We start from the raw sequence: 16,139 nt of genomic DNA on the forward strand, positions 1-16,139 counted from the left end.
AATATTTGCTTGAATAACAGGCAATGTGAAAAATGAGCCCTGGAAATAGTCTTTGGTGTATGAACAGAGTGATGGTTTCAGAGGGAGATGTCACAAATGATAAACTGAAAGGGAAAACCACTGCAATTATAAATGTATTCTGGCATAAAGAAAGGATAATGAGGAGAGGAGCAATAAATCTGCCTCCGTCCTAAAATCTGAAGCCATTCGCAGATAATTGGCAGAGTTGAGAGCCTGGATGTCGCCTTCTTCAGTGCTTTCAGCACCAAGGACAATGAATGCTCGAGACTTTGCAGAAACATATTGATGACTGAGATTCTCATCATGATCAGACACATAGAGCACAATAAAAACAGAGTCTAATCTACAGAGTAAAGAAATGAAGACAACCAGAATACTGTATGTTTTCTTGAAGAGAATGAGAGAACTAAATAAATTAGTACCTCTAAGCTTCAATATCAAACTAGACCTCAGTACAGAGTACCTTGAGTTTTACTGTACTAAAATAAAAAAAAAGAATTCAACAAAACAAAAAACAATCGGTATCAGATAGTTTTGTCATCACAGTGAAACTGACAGGTTTGGTGAGATAACACACACCGATATCTCAAATTGAAGCCGATGCTGAAGGAGATGGAGCTGGGCTCCAGCAGCATGCCATGTAGTCAGGAGGGCTCCGGCCCAGTTTAACTCCTCTGTTACTTTGTTTTTAGTGTGACTTAGCAAATGCTAGCATGCTAATAGGCAACACTGATGGACTTGGTAACACACTGGCTAAGCATGTTATCTTCGACAATGTTAGCATTGTTTCTGTGGGCATGTTAATGAGTTTGCATTTGCTCCAAAGCACCACTGTTCCTTGGTACAGAAAAGAGCTGCTGGCTGTAGACTTTTGTTTCACTCTGGACATAGTCAGGCTAGCTGTTTCCCCATGCCCCCAGACTTTGTGCTAGGCCTGGCTGAATGTGTCTGGACTCCAGCTGTGTAAATACTGCATTTGATATCAATCTTCCCGTGTGGTTCTTGGAATGAAAACAAAGATGTGTATTTACAAAAATATTAAATGATTCCTTTAATGGTTGCTGTTTTGCTGTATTTGCAGATAAGCACACACAAAGACAAACACCAGTATTTCTCATCAGCATGACTATAGTTGATGAGCCTTGGACAAATCCATATTTATATAATTTTTTAGAATAAAATCTGCTATTCTGAAACCTCAGGGAAATCTGGGTATATTGTCTGTTGATTCATTCTACAGTATGCATTTATAAAAATGTATAGATTTTAGCATCTTCCACAGAATTTGATGAATAATATAGACTATAACTGCTAGTAAGATAAAAACGTTGTCTTCTGTTAATTACTGCTAAAATGATATTTTCCTAATGATCCCTACCATTTTATCCAGTGATTTACAGCAAGTGGTATAATTAGAATCCATCAGTGTTTTAAATATATATCAGGACTGCCAGAGCTGTGTAATTGTGTGAAATTGTTACTGGTGTTTCCAGCTGACAGATTACTAAAGCAGTACAGCTGCACTTCGGGAAGTCACAGCTGTGTTTTGCACAGCATGCTGCCTTTTTCTTTCCTTCTTTTCAAAGATATGAATGTGGACATCTGTTGAACATATGAGAGTCTACTCATTGTGGAATCCTTTTTTTTCCTCTTTCCAGGTCATCTGCCCGTTCTGGGTATTGTAGCTGTGGGATCCAGCTTAGCGCTCATCATTTTTGGAATCAGCAGCTTCCTCATTTACAGGTGAGTGTGATCTCATCGCGCTGACACTTCCTGTCTGTGTTGCTTTCAGCTCAAACTGCAGAAATGCTGAGATGACTTTTTTATTGCTCGCAAAGACAGAAAAAGAAGAGAGAGAGAGAGACATATGTGAAACATGATTTATGAGTCGTGCCGCTATAGGTGCCAGTGTGGTATTTACACAACTGTTGCCACAGCAACAGCTCAGCAGGTGATGGTGCTAAAGCAGCTGTGAATTGTGCTTAAGCTACCAAGTGAGCTCATATACTGGCCCCGAACAACCCTCACTGCTATTATCACTTAATGATCTTTAGTGTGTCCGCTAAATGGCACAAATTTTAATAACTTGCTGCTGATATGAGGAGGAAAACATAAGCCTAGGTGATTTTTGTGCTTCTCTCAAAGGAATACACTTTTGTGTCCTAATTCTACAATAGAAATTGTCTACCTCTGCTGTAGGAAGATATTTTTTAAATGTGCTTACAATGCAAACCAAGTGCAGTGGCGTGAATACGTGGGTCTTTTGTGTCCAGATGAATTTCTAGACAGTCATTTCTAGAAACAAGCACAACCTGCCATTCATTCATTTACTTATTTGCTTAGTTATTTTTTTAATGGTGTAGACATTCACTGAAGGCACAAAAAACAGTAAGTGAAAAAGTATCATTTCCAAAACTGGACCCCTGCTTTTTTGAAGAAATGAACAGAACAAGAACTGACCAACAGGAACCAAATCAGGCAGTGCTGAGGTGGCAGTAGAAATCCCACAGACTGGGAATGAAGTTGAAAATACACTGGATTTGATGATATGTAATTAAGTATTGAAATAAATGCTAGTGTTTAATTGCAAATTGCCGCCTCATGCAGTTGTTTATGTTTAAGATAAAATAATCGCCTGCCACATTTCCAATGGTTATTACTTTGGCTCCGCATTCAGCTGTAAAAACAGATTAAAATGAAATTGTTAAGTGTCCCAAGTGGTTCAGTCTGTGTTTATGGAACTCATTCTGAGTATTAGATTATATAAGAAGTTAATCATGCATGCCCTAAGAAATTAAACTATTGGAAGGATTACTAATGTCTAAGTAATGTCATGGGTGGAATCTGCATGTAATAAAAGAAAATTAATGTTTCTATTTTTCCCTTTTCCATCACTTCTTCAAAGTAGTTGACAATATTCATGACTAATCAACACAATTATCTTCAATTAAAGAGGAGTTGATTTATACAGCATGTCACTATACCGCTCTAAGAAATCAACTGATCACTTTTCTAATACTGACTAAGACTGACTAATTAACACAAACAAGTGTTAATCACCAGCCAATCAGAATGGATTTTGATCAGAGGAATGGTGGAAGACAGATGGAGGAGCAACTTTCCACCTGAGGTAAATCCACTAAACCTCAATCTGAGTTGATCATGTTTCATATCCAGATAATTAGACACAGGGAGTGCACTTCATTCTAAAAACATTAACATCTTCCTTTCTGATTTTTCAGCTCACTGTTCAGCAAGTACCTCACAGTTTCCTAACTAGTTAGCTACTGTAGATGTCCTGGACTCTTGGCCGGTGAGTTTCGTGAAACATGCTCTTTTGTGGGCATAAATATGCTTTTATGAAATGTGAAATGTGCTTGTGTGTGTGTGTGTGTGTTGAGTTTTTTTTTTTTTTTAATCTGAGATCCAAGTATATTGTCTTTTACGAGATTTTGAGTCATGTGACCAAGGCCATGAAACTGTAAAACGCATTAAATAAACCATTTCTACAAGTTAGATGTTTTTTGATGCTGTTTGATACCAAATGCTAACAAATCACATCCTGTTTACGCAGGCACTGGTGGAACTTCACTGATGGACAGCGAGGCGGACAGCGGAGCTATTTAAAGCTGTCCTAAAGGTCGACCAGCTGCTAAGATTTCTCTATGTTCAGTACTTGACCTACAAAACTACCACTAAAACGTTAACACTGCGTTTTGTCACTGGCAGCACTTATTCTCAGATTAGCCAGATGATTACCCAGAGCTTCAGTCATATGATATGCATATATGGTTGACTGACTCATTAATATTCATTTGATATATTTTTGATGAGAAAAATTAAATAGAACCTATATGATATCAGTATATATTTGCTGCTCCTTTTATATAGTGTTATTATTGTTTGTTTTTTAAAATACATATAACAAAAAATTTATACTAATTAAATCTCTGATTGCTGGGGGAATCGGAAATGTGTGAGTTTGATTTAGTTCACAGGGCAGAGAAGGTTGAGAAACCCAAAATGAATCTGTAATAAAATGAGCACTGTTCTGTGAAATTATTGGTGCATTTTCTAGGGGAAGCGAGTGGCTGATTAGTTAGTTTTGGTAACAGATTACTCTTTGACATGATACAATTTACAGTTGTTACCTTTGTAAAATATACATCAGTCAAATTTAATAAAAAGTAACTTGTGTACTGAATTGTCTGTCTCTTTGTTGGTTTGTAGTAATACGTCTGCACTACAACAAACAATGTATTAGTAATGCCACTTTTTCTGAAAAACAAAAGATTTCATGAACAATTCTTGTCTAAGTGATTTTCTTTTAGAAATGAGTGTGAAATAAGAGAGAATGTGGTGGAGTATTGTTGAAACATACTGATTCATGCAAGAAAAGGATAATTTCCTCTCGGTTTATTTTTTTTTTACTTGCTTGAGTGTTTAAACAACATTTTTGCTCTTCTGCTTTCTGATTTATATATTTCATGGCGCAGGTTTAACCAGGTGGACACTCGGCTGCTCTCAGTTGATTTTGGAGTCTGCTGTGCAGCAGCAGTGTGGGGGGATGTTGAGCAGAGCAGCTCTGTTTTAATGGAGGGCTTGGTCCAGCAGAAGTATTCACATGTGGGACTTAAGAAACAATAGGCCCAGTGTGGAGCCCAACACTTTGCCCCTCTGGCTGCCAGAGGTCTCTAAATGCAGCTCTTTAAATAGAAAAATACCTTTTTTGGTGGTGATGGTGGATGGAGCTGCAGGGCACCGGTGGTTTAGTGGTGTTTCCTGCCCTCAAAATTGTTGCACATGGGCATGACCTGAAGTATTTGTAGACACAAACCAGCATCAGAGTCCCCCTTAGGTTTCTAGGTCCAACAACTGTCAGGGTCAAGTGAGATGGCTCGTGGAAAGGCGAAAACACGGCGATATGCAAACACTGCAGTCATTTCTTGCAGCCATCTGGAAGTGTTTTGCACCTTTTAGATTGGGCAGGAATCTGTAGGCTTTGCTCATTTTTTCATTTCTAAGTGTTTTAAAAAACTAATAGTATTATTTTAAAAAAAGTTTTTTTGCTGTAAATCATTAAGCATCAAGAAACAACAGCTCATCTGAGATTTGTTCAGATGTGCTGATTCGCTGGAATGCCGCTCCCCCTTGGTGGTCCCGGATGTCTGCCAGTCAGACTGATGCTCAAAATAACACTCAAAACATGTCACAAATATCCCTGACATGACAATTATGAGATTAATTAGTCTGGATAGGCTGTGAGGACATTCGGAGGTTGTTGTAGAGCATGTTCTATCTACTCTGTCATTCAACCATAATACACCATTGTGACACGAGAAGTGATCAGGGAAAAATGGAGCTAATGATGATTTAAAATGACGCTGACTGGGCCAAATGGAGATGCCAGAAACATCAGCCAGAATGGTTTTATTCTGACCATTTAAACATGCATTTATATTAATGTTCTGCATTTTAAGGAACCATAATTCTTACAGGTTTTTGATTTGGAAGTTATTTTTGTACTAGGTGATTAGTACTAAAACAAGGTTAGAACATCTGAGTCTGCTCACAGCAAGTTTGTTAAAGAGTGTGCCCTGACTTTTGGTGGTGCATTATCTTCACCATGGTTATCATTGTTATTTTTTTTTTCCATTTTTCTTTTGAAGAAAAGAGCCATGAGTCATCAGAACAAGTCTCCGTCATGTGTGCACAATAGTAAAGTGCACAATAGAGGCTTTCTGTAAATAAGAAAACCTTAAAGTTTATTGAATGCTCAAAATGACTTTCGGTCAGCTCACCATTTCACAAAATGTTCTTTCATAAGGGTAAAAAAAACCCTGACTTTTGAGTTCATGATCAGTTGATTGAACTTCATTTCAGTTTGTGTCTTTATATATGTTGTATATATTTCATGTGTATATCTCAAAAGTTGTTTAAAAGTTCTTTGGCCTGGCTAGAAATAATTCACCTTGAAGGTGGTTTTCCACTACACTTCAGTCAGCCAAACATATGGACCACTAAAGTTACATTCTAATAAAACACACAAGCCTGCATGCACCAACACGCAGACACAACTTCAAGCCTTTGGCACTAACATCTGAGAGCACAATCTGAGGAAATACCACCATGGGATCAACCATAAAGTGACAAACTAGAGAGAAATTAGATCTTTATTTAAGGTGACTTGTCAAATTAAATCCATATCGTTTCTGTATTGTTTGAAATATCATACACTTATTCCTCAAAATAAAACCATGAGATTTTTAGTTCCACATTCACAGTTTTGCTCATGACCTCTCCAATCTCAACCCACTGCTCTTTATGCAAGATTGTTCTTTGTCCTTGTGCTGCTGTCCTTGTTTTTTTTTTCACCACCTGTTTTCTTGCTGTTTTAAGGAAGCTGAAGCTGGAGAAAGAGCTGGCTGGAATGCTGTGGAGGATTCGATGGGAGGACCTTCAGTTTGAGAGCCCCAATAAATACCACAAACGAGCCGGCAGTCGACTCACCCTCTCACAGGTAGATGATCTTCTCAGACAATGCTCCTCTGCATACAAATTTATGTACTTGCAATGTGAAAGACCAAGAAGAATGTGCAGGTGAGGACAGAAAATAAATGGAGCAGAGTTAAAAGCTAAGTGTTATACCCACCTAATATTAAAGCTGGCAGCCCTGAGTAGTTCACAATAATTCTGACTTTATACAGCCTTTTATTCTGTCAGCGTTACTGGCACAGTCTCCAGTGTGTAATTATTAAATAGATCTTCTGGCAGGTTCTGCTTCCGTGTTTGCCAGGGTCCACAACTTTCATTCATATAGGACTGATTATCAGTCTCATGTTGTTGCTGCTTTAAAACTGGACCCAACATGAACTGACAATGCTTATATGATATGTTTGCAATGTGGAGCTTCACCTTGTATACACACTCTGTGCTGTGTATTAAAATGCAGTTTGTGGTTTTTCTTTGAGAACACAAAGCTGCAGCCTGAGACAGTCCACACTCTGGTAGTTTACACATTCCTGAAAGCTTTCCTAGTGACTTACTGAAGGTGGCGGGGTTTTGTGGTAGGGAGATGCATGTTAAATGATTGTTAAAATAAGCCCTCATCTGGCCCCGGCTCCTACATGTATAATACCTAATCACGTTCCTTGAGTATCAAGTTCTGGTGTCTGGGGGCTTATGCATCTCCTTCGGGTTGTGCTTCGTGCCACACGTGCAAGCATTCATGAAAAGCACATGCACACACCTTTTTCATTACTGCTTTCCAGTCCAATTCCTGGAATAATACGTGCGTGTGTAAAACACAGTAATTTTCCAGACCAATGTATTTTCCAGTATGCCATGTGTTGCATTTTATACAAATGTGTAGTTGACTGCGCTAGATGGCTGTATGCAACACACCCACTTGATTTTTATTCACGTTGTGTGCACCGCAGACATTCGGCCAAGGACACGAGCTGAAAAGTCTTTCTCAAACATAAGTGATAGACAGTTTCATGTTGCACAAAGAAAGGTATTTTGAGTGAGACTGTCAGCAGAGGAAGCCTTTGTAGAAAGTCTTAAATGACCAAGATTTAATCCTCTTTGCTCTAATCTATATACGCTGACACGTTTTCTTCTCACTACTCCTTTCCACCTTCTCAGAGAGGCTCCAGCTACGGCTCCCTGATAACTGCCCATGGAAAATATCAGCTATTTGCAAAAACAGGCTATTTTAAGGTAAGGCTTAGTGAGTTCTGACATTTTCAACTCCTGCACACTCCTTTCCCACCCACACATGTGCACACTCACAGAGAAAACCAGAGAGCTGGAGAGGAGGGAGAAAGAGAGAGTGTGGGCGCTTGTAGGTAGTTGGTTTTAATGTGAGCTGCAGAATGCGTCAGTTTTCTTCTTCATTTTTTTTTTTTTCTCTGTTTCTACACTCCCGCCTCGCAGTCTGGACGTGGCCGTCAACTTGTTGCTGCTGTTAATTTATCTGTTTACAATGGAGGAGGTGTGAGGAACTGTGACAAAAAGAGGCTGCTGAAGGATGAGATAACTGTATTTGTTTGTAGCTGCATGATGCAGCTTATATAAATGCAGATGTCATGATACAGCCCGGGTGTCTCATGGACCACTGGAAGTACTGATGCACTCTGAAATTGAAAATAAGCTGATTAAATAAGACACCAAAGAGAGAGGTGCAAATGCCTCGACAACTGGAAAGTACCCTCGGAACTGAAGTGTGTTCATTCTGCAGACACCAAGCATATGGACATTATCAGCTCCTAACTGTGTACTTCAAATTGAATAAAAGTTAAAGCTCCTGCATGAACATATGTTTCTTGCTTCTTAGCATTTTTCACCTGAGTGTCACATCTGTGGCTCTGAGGGATTGACTTTGCTTCTGATGTTTACTGATCCTCATATATCAAAGTGACAGACGGTTCTTCTCCTGTGTCAGACTAAAATATGCCCTAGATGTGTAGTATGCTGATCTAAAAAAGTAGCATAAACACAATTAATGAAATAATGCATTCATTTTACGTAAAACCAAAGGCAGGTAAAACTTTCACGCAAAATAACTTTGTTTAGATCAATACAAGCCTAATGCTGAGCCGCTGGAGCTCCAACTGTCAATCATGTGTGTGTTCTGGGAAAGAACTGTGCAGGCACAGCCAGAGATGTTTAAAATAAGAAAGGTGTATGTGTGAATAGAAATTACAAGAACCTGGAGCTGAAGGGTGTGCGTGTTTATGTGTGTTTGTGTCTGAGTGTGTGTGTATCTTGTCAAGCTTCACCAAAGCTCAGCTCATCCTGCACCCTCATCTTTTGTACATGTATGGTGGTTGGCATGAACTCCAGCTTTCTCTCTGCTCTCAGGTTACTGGCTTTGAATGGCAATGGGGGAAATAATGGGGTTTTAACAGATACAACAGGAAACCTAATCATAGCCCTTCTTAAGATTCACCTGACAATGTTGCAGGTAAAAAGGTAAAAAGGTAAAAAGGACGCTCACCTAATTTTGCAGGTAAAAAGGTAAAAAGGACGCTCACCTCTGTAAACACTGAGGTCAGACAGTGTTTTCTGGTACGTGAGTATTATGGTTTGGTACTGAGAGATGATTTGTCACCACAGATTCTTCCAGCAGGATGATAACTCTCCCAGCTCCTACAGCTCCCACCCCCTGGAGATGGAGGAACAGTTGTTAAGACAAAAAAGGCTGTTAGGCTCTGAGAAGAATTGTGTGTGTAAAGCTTCCACTTTTACTACACTTGCTAGCAGATATAGTTTAAATTACTTCACCAGTAATACTGTAGACAACTCATTTCATTATTCAAGCAAAACAGCCAAATAATCTCTGGTTCCAGCTTCTCAGTTGTGAGAATTTTCTGCTTTTCTCAATCTATGATAACTGAATTTCTTTGGATTTCAGGGTTTTTGGCCAGTGAAACAAGACATGTGAAGGCTTAAGGAAATTAGGAGTCTCTGACATTTTAGAGACCAAACAATTTACCCACTAATGCAAAAAAATAATCTTGACTTTCAAAAAGTCACAAAAACAGTTGACATAATCAGGACTACCACATGCTCCTCCAGCAGCAGTTTGACAAACTATCTGGGAATGTTAGGTGACAGGACGCTGTCAGCCATCTGCTCCAGCACCTGTAGGTGGTTCCCATCAGTCATGGGGAAGCGGTAAATCCAGTGTGCCTTGAAACACTGAAGCTGCAGAAAATTAGATTAGATTAGATTGTTAATGGAATTAAAATTTGTCCTAGTAGCATTAGTTTTTAGCTTCATTTTCTCCCTTCACTTACAGTACATTACATATTAAATCATGTCATGTTACATGAGACTATCAGTGCCAAGAATTCCAGTGAAAGTAAATTAATTTTACTGAGCTCCATTAATATGTATGTTTTAGCACAGGTTTTTACACCAGATGCCCTTCCTGATGCAACCCCCCCCATCTTAGCTGGGCTTGTGCCTAGCACTAGGCTTGTGCGCTGGTAGCTGGGTTTGGAGCAATGGTCATCAAACATGGGAGGCGAGACCGCTACCTCTGGACCATTGTTGTGGAAAAATGATCTATTAAAGCTCAGTGAGTGTAAAATAAATACCTAACATCAACTCTGAGAATGATTACATATTTATTCCTGCAGGAAGGAGCGATCTCTAAACAGAGTGTCTAAACCAGTCTGTTGCAGGGAAGCTCCATGAACAGAATGTGACTGCCCTTCTTATACCCAGCATACAACAACAGAAAACAGATGCTCAAACAGATAAAGGAAACACGATACTGGTTAAAACAGAATACAAGTTATCTAGTTCAGCATTCACACAAAGGGATGCTTATCACTACAAACATGCTGACACATGCTGATACAGTCAACTGTCTAGTTTCACAAGCACACAAATAACTGCATAAAATAACAGTCAAAACTGTAAAAAGGATACTAACACAAAATTCCCATTACACTCGCCAATGCATCACGAAACCTAAGATTGATAAATAATTATAGATTTAAAGTCCTACCTTGGACAGAAAGTAGCCAATTTTGTTGCAGTCAGGGGTGGATAATGAGTTTTACTAGTAGGGAGGTGTGGTTTATGGTGCTCAGTGTGAGTAATGATTTAGAGGTGCTGCAAAGATGTTCCATTCCTAAGGCAATCTGTCAGTGTGGAAAAAATCAAAGGCAACAGAAGAGGGGGAACTGCATAAAAAAACACCCTGACAAATATTTTATTTAGTCTTGCACCTCTATTTTTGTCTTATACCTGTTGATACTTTGTAGGAGGCAGGGTGGGATCATCAACATGATCTCATTACAGCTGTTTTACACATTAACTGACATAAGTAAAGTCACTTTCGGCTTTTCCCGTTCAGTGGTCGCCACAGCGAATCATCACAAGGACGAGTCGCATGTTGACATTTGGCACATGTTTTACGCTGGATACCCTTCTTGACGCAACCCTGATTCGAACTCGGGCCGCAGCAGCGAGAGCACTGTGCCTTAACCACTAGCCAACCAGCGACAGCTTACACATTAACTGACATGCAACTTAGAATTCTTGACAGAAATGAAACAACAACAAAGAAGTGTCTTTAAAAAATTGTATTTAGGACATGAACAAAATAGCAACAACAAAGCAGAACAAAAGCAAATCACATATGATCCCATGTACAGTACCAAAGTTGGAGCCCACAGAGTTTTTCTCCAATATTTCCTCAAAGGATTAGGCCTCTCATTTTTCTATATTAATAGAATGCAGTTTTAGTAAGGGTTACAGTCAAGGTTTAAGGTTAGGATTAAAGGGTTAATATGGAAAATGACTGATTTATCCTTTCATTTCTCTTTCGGTAGTTGATGGACTATTTGTTGGACAAGCTTGTGGACTGTTATTGAAAATGTTTTTAGGTCATAAAAGCAAAACAAAACAAAACAATACAAAAACAGAGAAACGCAAATACGTAGATACTGTGTTCATTTGGAGCCAGGAAGTTTGAAGCACCTGGCCAGCCAAGTCTCCTTCTTTTTGGACATTTTCTCCAGTATTTCCTGCATTCATCTCTTGAGAGCTTCCATTCTCGAGGCCACTTGTTGCTCCCTCTCAAACCACTCCTGCTGCTTCTCCCTAAGGCCTGTCACACACCAAGCCCACAGCTGAGTGTCTGTCGGGGCTCATCTTCATGGTCTGTCCCACATCATTGGCACTAGTTGGATCCTATCTGCAGCATTTTGGCCGACTTGACATGTTGAATCGGTGTTGGACCTCGTCAGTGAGAGAGAGAGAGACCACTCTGATTGGCTGTTGAGTTTAACAAATCAGTGCACGGGAAGAGAATGGCTAGGGAAAGCCCCTTCAGCCTGTAGTATCCATGATTTCACCCATTTAGTGGCGTTTCTTCTTGCTTTTCATCTCTTATGCCTCCTTTCTTCTTCCACAACCAAAAAACCAAGGGCAGAGAACAGCAGTGTCACCACTAACGTCACAACTAGTTCTTTCACGTTGGCTTGGTGTCTCTCTGCTCTTAAGAGTTGTTGGAGTGTGTTAGTGGCTTGTGGAGATAGGCCATCTCTTCCTGCCACTGTTTCAGATGAACCTACAGCTGCTCCTCTGCTTTCATTTGGATAGCTACAACTCCATTTCATCTCAACACAGAAAAAGACACTGGCTTTTTCAGGTGCCTGATTTGTTCCACATAGGAGTCCTGTGTTTTTTGGTCTCCTCCGGAGCTTCCACTTCAATCTGAAGTTGATTTTTCTTCATCTTTTCCAGAGCATTGTTCTGTTTGTAAAGCTCACCCTCCATTTTCAGGACCATTGTATCATTTTTTATTCTGAGAGCCTCTCCATTACTGATCTGCTCTTATTGTTCTGAGCTGCAGCTTCAGCTCCAGCTCCAGAACAGCAGCATCTACAGTCTGCCTCTCTGTGGCCTTGTCTAGCTGCTCAGTCTGCTGCTCTTTGTCTCCTTGGATTCTGTACCATGGATACTTTGTTGGAGCCTTCTCTTTTTTTATTAAACTATTTTCATACTGAGGGCTTGCTGCAGCAGGTTCATATGAAGCTTCTTTTGGTTTAAAAGAGCTTAATAGGAAAGTCACTTTTGACTTTTCCCATTTAGGGGTCACCACAGCAAATCGTCACACTGACAACTTGCATGTTGACATTTGGCACGTTTTACGCCGGATGCCCTTCCTGACGCAACCCTGACTCGAATCCGGGCCGCAGCAGCGAGAGGTTTGCACCTTAACCACTAGCCGACCAGGGACGGCTATTTAATTTTAAAAGAGCTTAATGATCTCTCAAAATTCAAAACCCTAGGAAGAACTAGGAAGACAGGGCCCATATTGCTGCCCAATATAGCATATATCGATATGCTACAGCCTGAGGGATAGTGAATGGCCTTGACACACACACACTGTTTTCATTCATTGTGGGGACTTTACATTGACTTACATACATTTCCTGTAGACTTATTCTAACCTTAACCATAACCACTATTTGTCTAACCCTAACACCTAATACTTAACCTAATATCTAACCTCATACTAACCATGTTGCCACCCTAAAATTCAGTGTGGCCAAGTCCCCATGGTGTGAGTGTGTTAACAGGTTTTGGTGCTCATGATGTAAGTAACACAAAGGAACACACACACACAGATTACTTACTGTACCTGTAGGCTGTACTGGGAGATGCTGTTCTCTCCTCTGAATACTGTTTGTTTTCCTGGTTTGTACTTTCTATAGTATCGGTATGTTGCTGTGGTCATTTTTTCAGCCATATTTATTGTGCATCTACCAAAGTGCATTCTCATTATGGTCTTTGATCTCTTCATACAATAAAAGTCTAATATAGTAAATAAACAGAACTCTCCCCCAGTGCTGGATTCAGTGTCCTGTCTTCTCTCTTGTTGCACACAGGGGAACCTGGTGGCCATTAAGCACGTCAACAAGAAGAGGATAGAGCTGACCCGACAAGTTTTACTAGAACTCAAACATGTAAGTTCCTACTAATATTTATATTCTTTTTCAGGATTGAGTTGATTATTTTGTATTAATTCAATCAGATCAATTTTACAATTGTGCAAGAGGACATTGCCCTCTTTACATCATATAACCCTTTAAAACTCAGACCCACTAATCAGATTTTTTTTAAATGGGGGAAATAAGAGAAACAATCTGTCTCAGATTCTTGTAATCTTTCATTTCTTGTTTAGTATTTTAAGGACTTAATGAAAAAGCACTAAATAATTTGCAATCCTCTGCGTTTTGGACCAATTGCAGATGATTTAGTGCTTATTTATTGTAGTCTTTCAGTTTTTTTGTTTGTTTTAGTGTCAGGCCATGCTTACCAGCATTTAGCATGAATAAAGTGCCAGCCTTTTCACAGCCCATGTATAAATAGTGATTAACATAGTAGAGCGTCTGTTTATCAGATGGAGGGGAGATGAACAACTGAAATTTTTTTCTGTGCAGATGTGCTGTTACATGTCATCATGCGGACACAAACAACTCCAAATGAATGCTAATGTTGCTCCATTACTACTGGAAGTATCAGTAATGATTATGATAAATAAGAAACTGTTTGCTAACAAGTTGATATGTCAGTTTTACATTCACAACTTCTTTCTACTGCTCCCAGGTGGCCAGAAAAACAGTTAACAGGTTTAAGGAATACAGTCTGTCTGTCTGTCCAACACTTTGGTCCACATCTACAAATCTCTGCAACGAAGGGCTTCACTGCCATAAAATTTGTATATTCTTTGGCGCTAGATGAGGAATCCCAATGGTTTTGGTTATTGTAGCCTTTGATTAAGGCTACAGTGATGCCAAAATATGCTTGTGCATAGAAATGTCAACACTTATTGGGAATATTGTAAGAAAAATTTGTTGAGCTTGTTCCCGCTTTGTATAGAATGATCCCTTGCAATTAATAACCTCATGATATGTCCTTTAGTTGCTCAAAAAATAACTAACTCTTGTTTGGGTTAACAGTTTTGTATTTTGGTGTGTAGGGATACAGACTCTAGAAGCTACTCACACTTTTAGTCTTTCTTGGGCAGAAAATAAATCCCAAATTCTTGCATTTGGCCATAAGTTCAATGGCGTCTCTTTGAAGAAAGCCAGACGCTGAGACCTTGGGGTGAAGTGTATTAAAAAAATCTCATGGAATTGTATTCATAAAATCATTTATTCACTCACTAAAATAAAACAAAACATTAACTGGCCTTATTGTACGTGTTGCCACTGCAGGAGTACAACCTTCATACAAGGTTCAACCATTATACCTGCTTTACAGAACAGCATCTTGAAAAGTGGAACTATTTCACCATATTCTGAGTCAAGACAGGAAACGCTTTATCTTTAGGGGTTTGTTTGCAAGAAGTGCAACCTGGCTCCTTATTAGCATGTTTAAATTAAGGCTGTCACCAATTCCACAGCAAAGAGTTGCCATTCTTTAAGAACTCATCAGTGACAGCAGCTGAGTTAATGTTGAAGGTTACTGGGAAATATTTACAAAAGAGTGATAAGGAAGCTGGGGGTGGAAAAAATGCACACAATTTATGTGGTTTGATGATGGAAACACAGTGTGGCACAAGGAAACCCATAACTCGAAAATTACATGGGTTCCCATGAACAAGATTAATGCTCATGGGGAAGATTTTTGGCTTTTTTTCTCACTTTCTTTTTTCCACATGTTTTACTCAGATTCTGTCTGTCTCAGCTCTGTATTTTTGGTTCTTTTTTCATGTGAGCTGCAGCCTGTTGGAGGAGAGCAGTTTGGGCTTCTTGGATGCCTCTGTAGCCTCTCGGTCAGTCAGCAGGCACACACAGGAGAGAGGCTGCTCTGTAGACTGGCAGCCTCTCAGATGCCCAGGGGGCCTGATCGGCTGCTAAACCTCAGCTCATGAAAAAGCCGACCAGATGGGGGAAGAGATGGCTCAGACAGTGGAAACTTAACCATTTGCCTTCCAGCACTCTCTCACTCCTCTCCCCTTGTGGCCCCCCTCCTCACCACTGGGGAAATTATATAGGCCAAAGGGTAGGCTAACATCTCTCGAGCTGTGAAACAGGAGCGACTAACGCCTTGGTTTTGGTGTGAGAGCTGCTGTCACTCACTGTGCTCAAAGAGGAAAAGAACACTGTTGAAATTATGATCACCATTTTTGAAGTTTCATGCTGGCGGTAGAAGGTTTTTGTGTTTTTTTTTTTCTGTGGTGCTTCTGTCAGCACTCATATGGGCTGGAATGAAGGAGGGTGTCCATGTAGCTTATTTCTATAAAAGAAAATAAGTGGGCTTCTTCACACTTTCTCATAATAGGAATCTGCCAGAAACTGTTTTCTAAGTTTTCTCTTAAATCACTTAATTTCATCCATCCAGTGTCCATGTTTTCATGCTTTTTATGTTTAAAGTGATTCATGTTTTGGAAGACATTTCATATTGTAAAATCAGTGTGATTATTTTCCATGTAGAGCAGTTTTACACCTTCTGACTGCTCCATCCATGTTTCTGCTTGTACATCATCTCAACACCTCAATGTTTTCTTTTTCATCGTCCTCAGCACACTGGTCCATTCATAACCTCCAAGGGCAATTTATGCGCATGAACATGTTTCAGCTGGA

The 16,139-nt window shown here is 39.7% G+C and overlaps 1 protein-coding gene across 1 annotated transcript in view; it reads left to right on the forward strand.

The window, feature by feature from the left end:
• npr2 (natriuretic peptide receptor 2) overlaps window positions 1-16,139 on the forward strand; it is a 58,196-nt gene that overhangs the window by 21,247 nt on the left and 20,810 nt on the right. The window contains exons 7-10 of the mRNA XM_020615123.1: window positions 1,680-1,764; window positions 6,421-6,541; window positions 7,669-7,743; window positions 13,437-13,514. Coding sequence (XP_020470779.1) covers window positions 1,680-1,764; window positions 6,421-6,541; window positions 7,669-7,743; window positions 13,437-13,514 — 359 coding nt within the window. The remainder of the gene's footprint in view (window positions 1-1,679; window positions 1,765-6,420; window positions 6,542-7,668; window positions 7,744-13,436; window positions 13,515-16,139) is intronic.

The sequence above is a fragment of the Monopterus albus genome, unplaced genomic scaffold (genome assembly GCF_001952655.1).
Source record: "Monopterus albus unplaced genomic scaffold, M_albus_1.0 scaffold158.1, whole genome shotgun sequence".
NCBI classification, from domain to species: domain Eukaryota; kingdom Metazoa; phylum Chordata; class Actinopteri; order Synbranchiformes; family Synbranchidae; genus Monopterus; species Monopterus albus.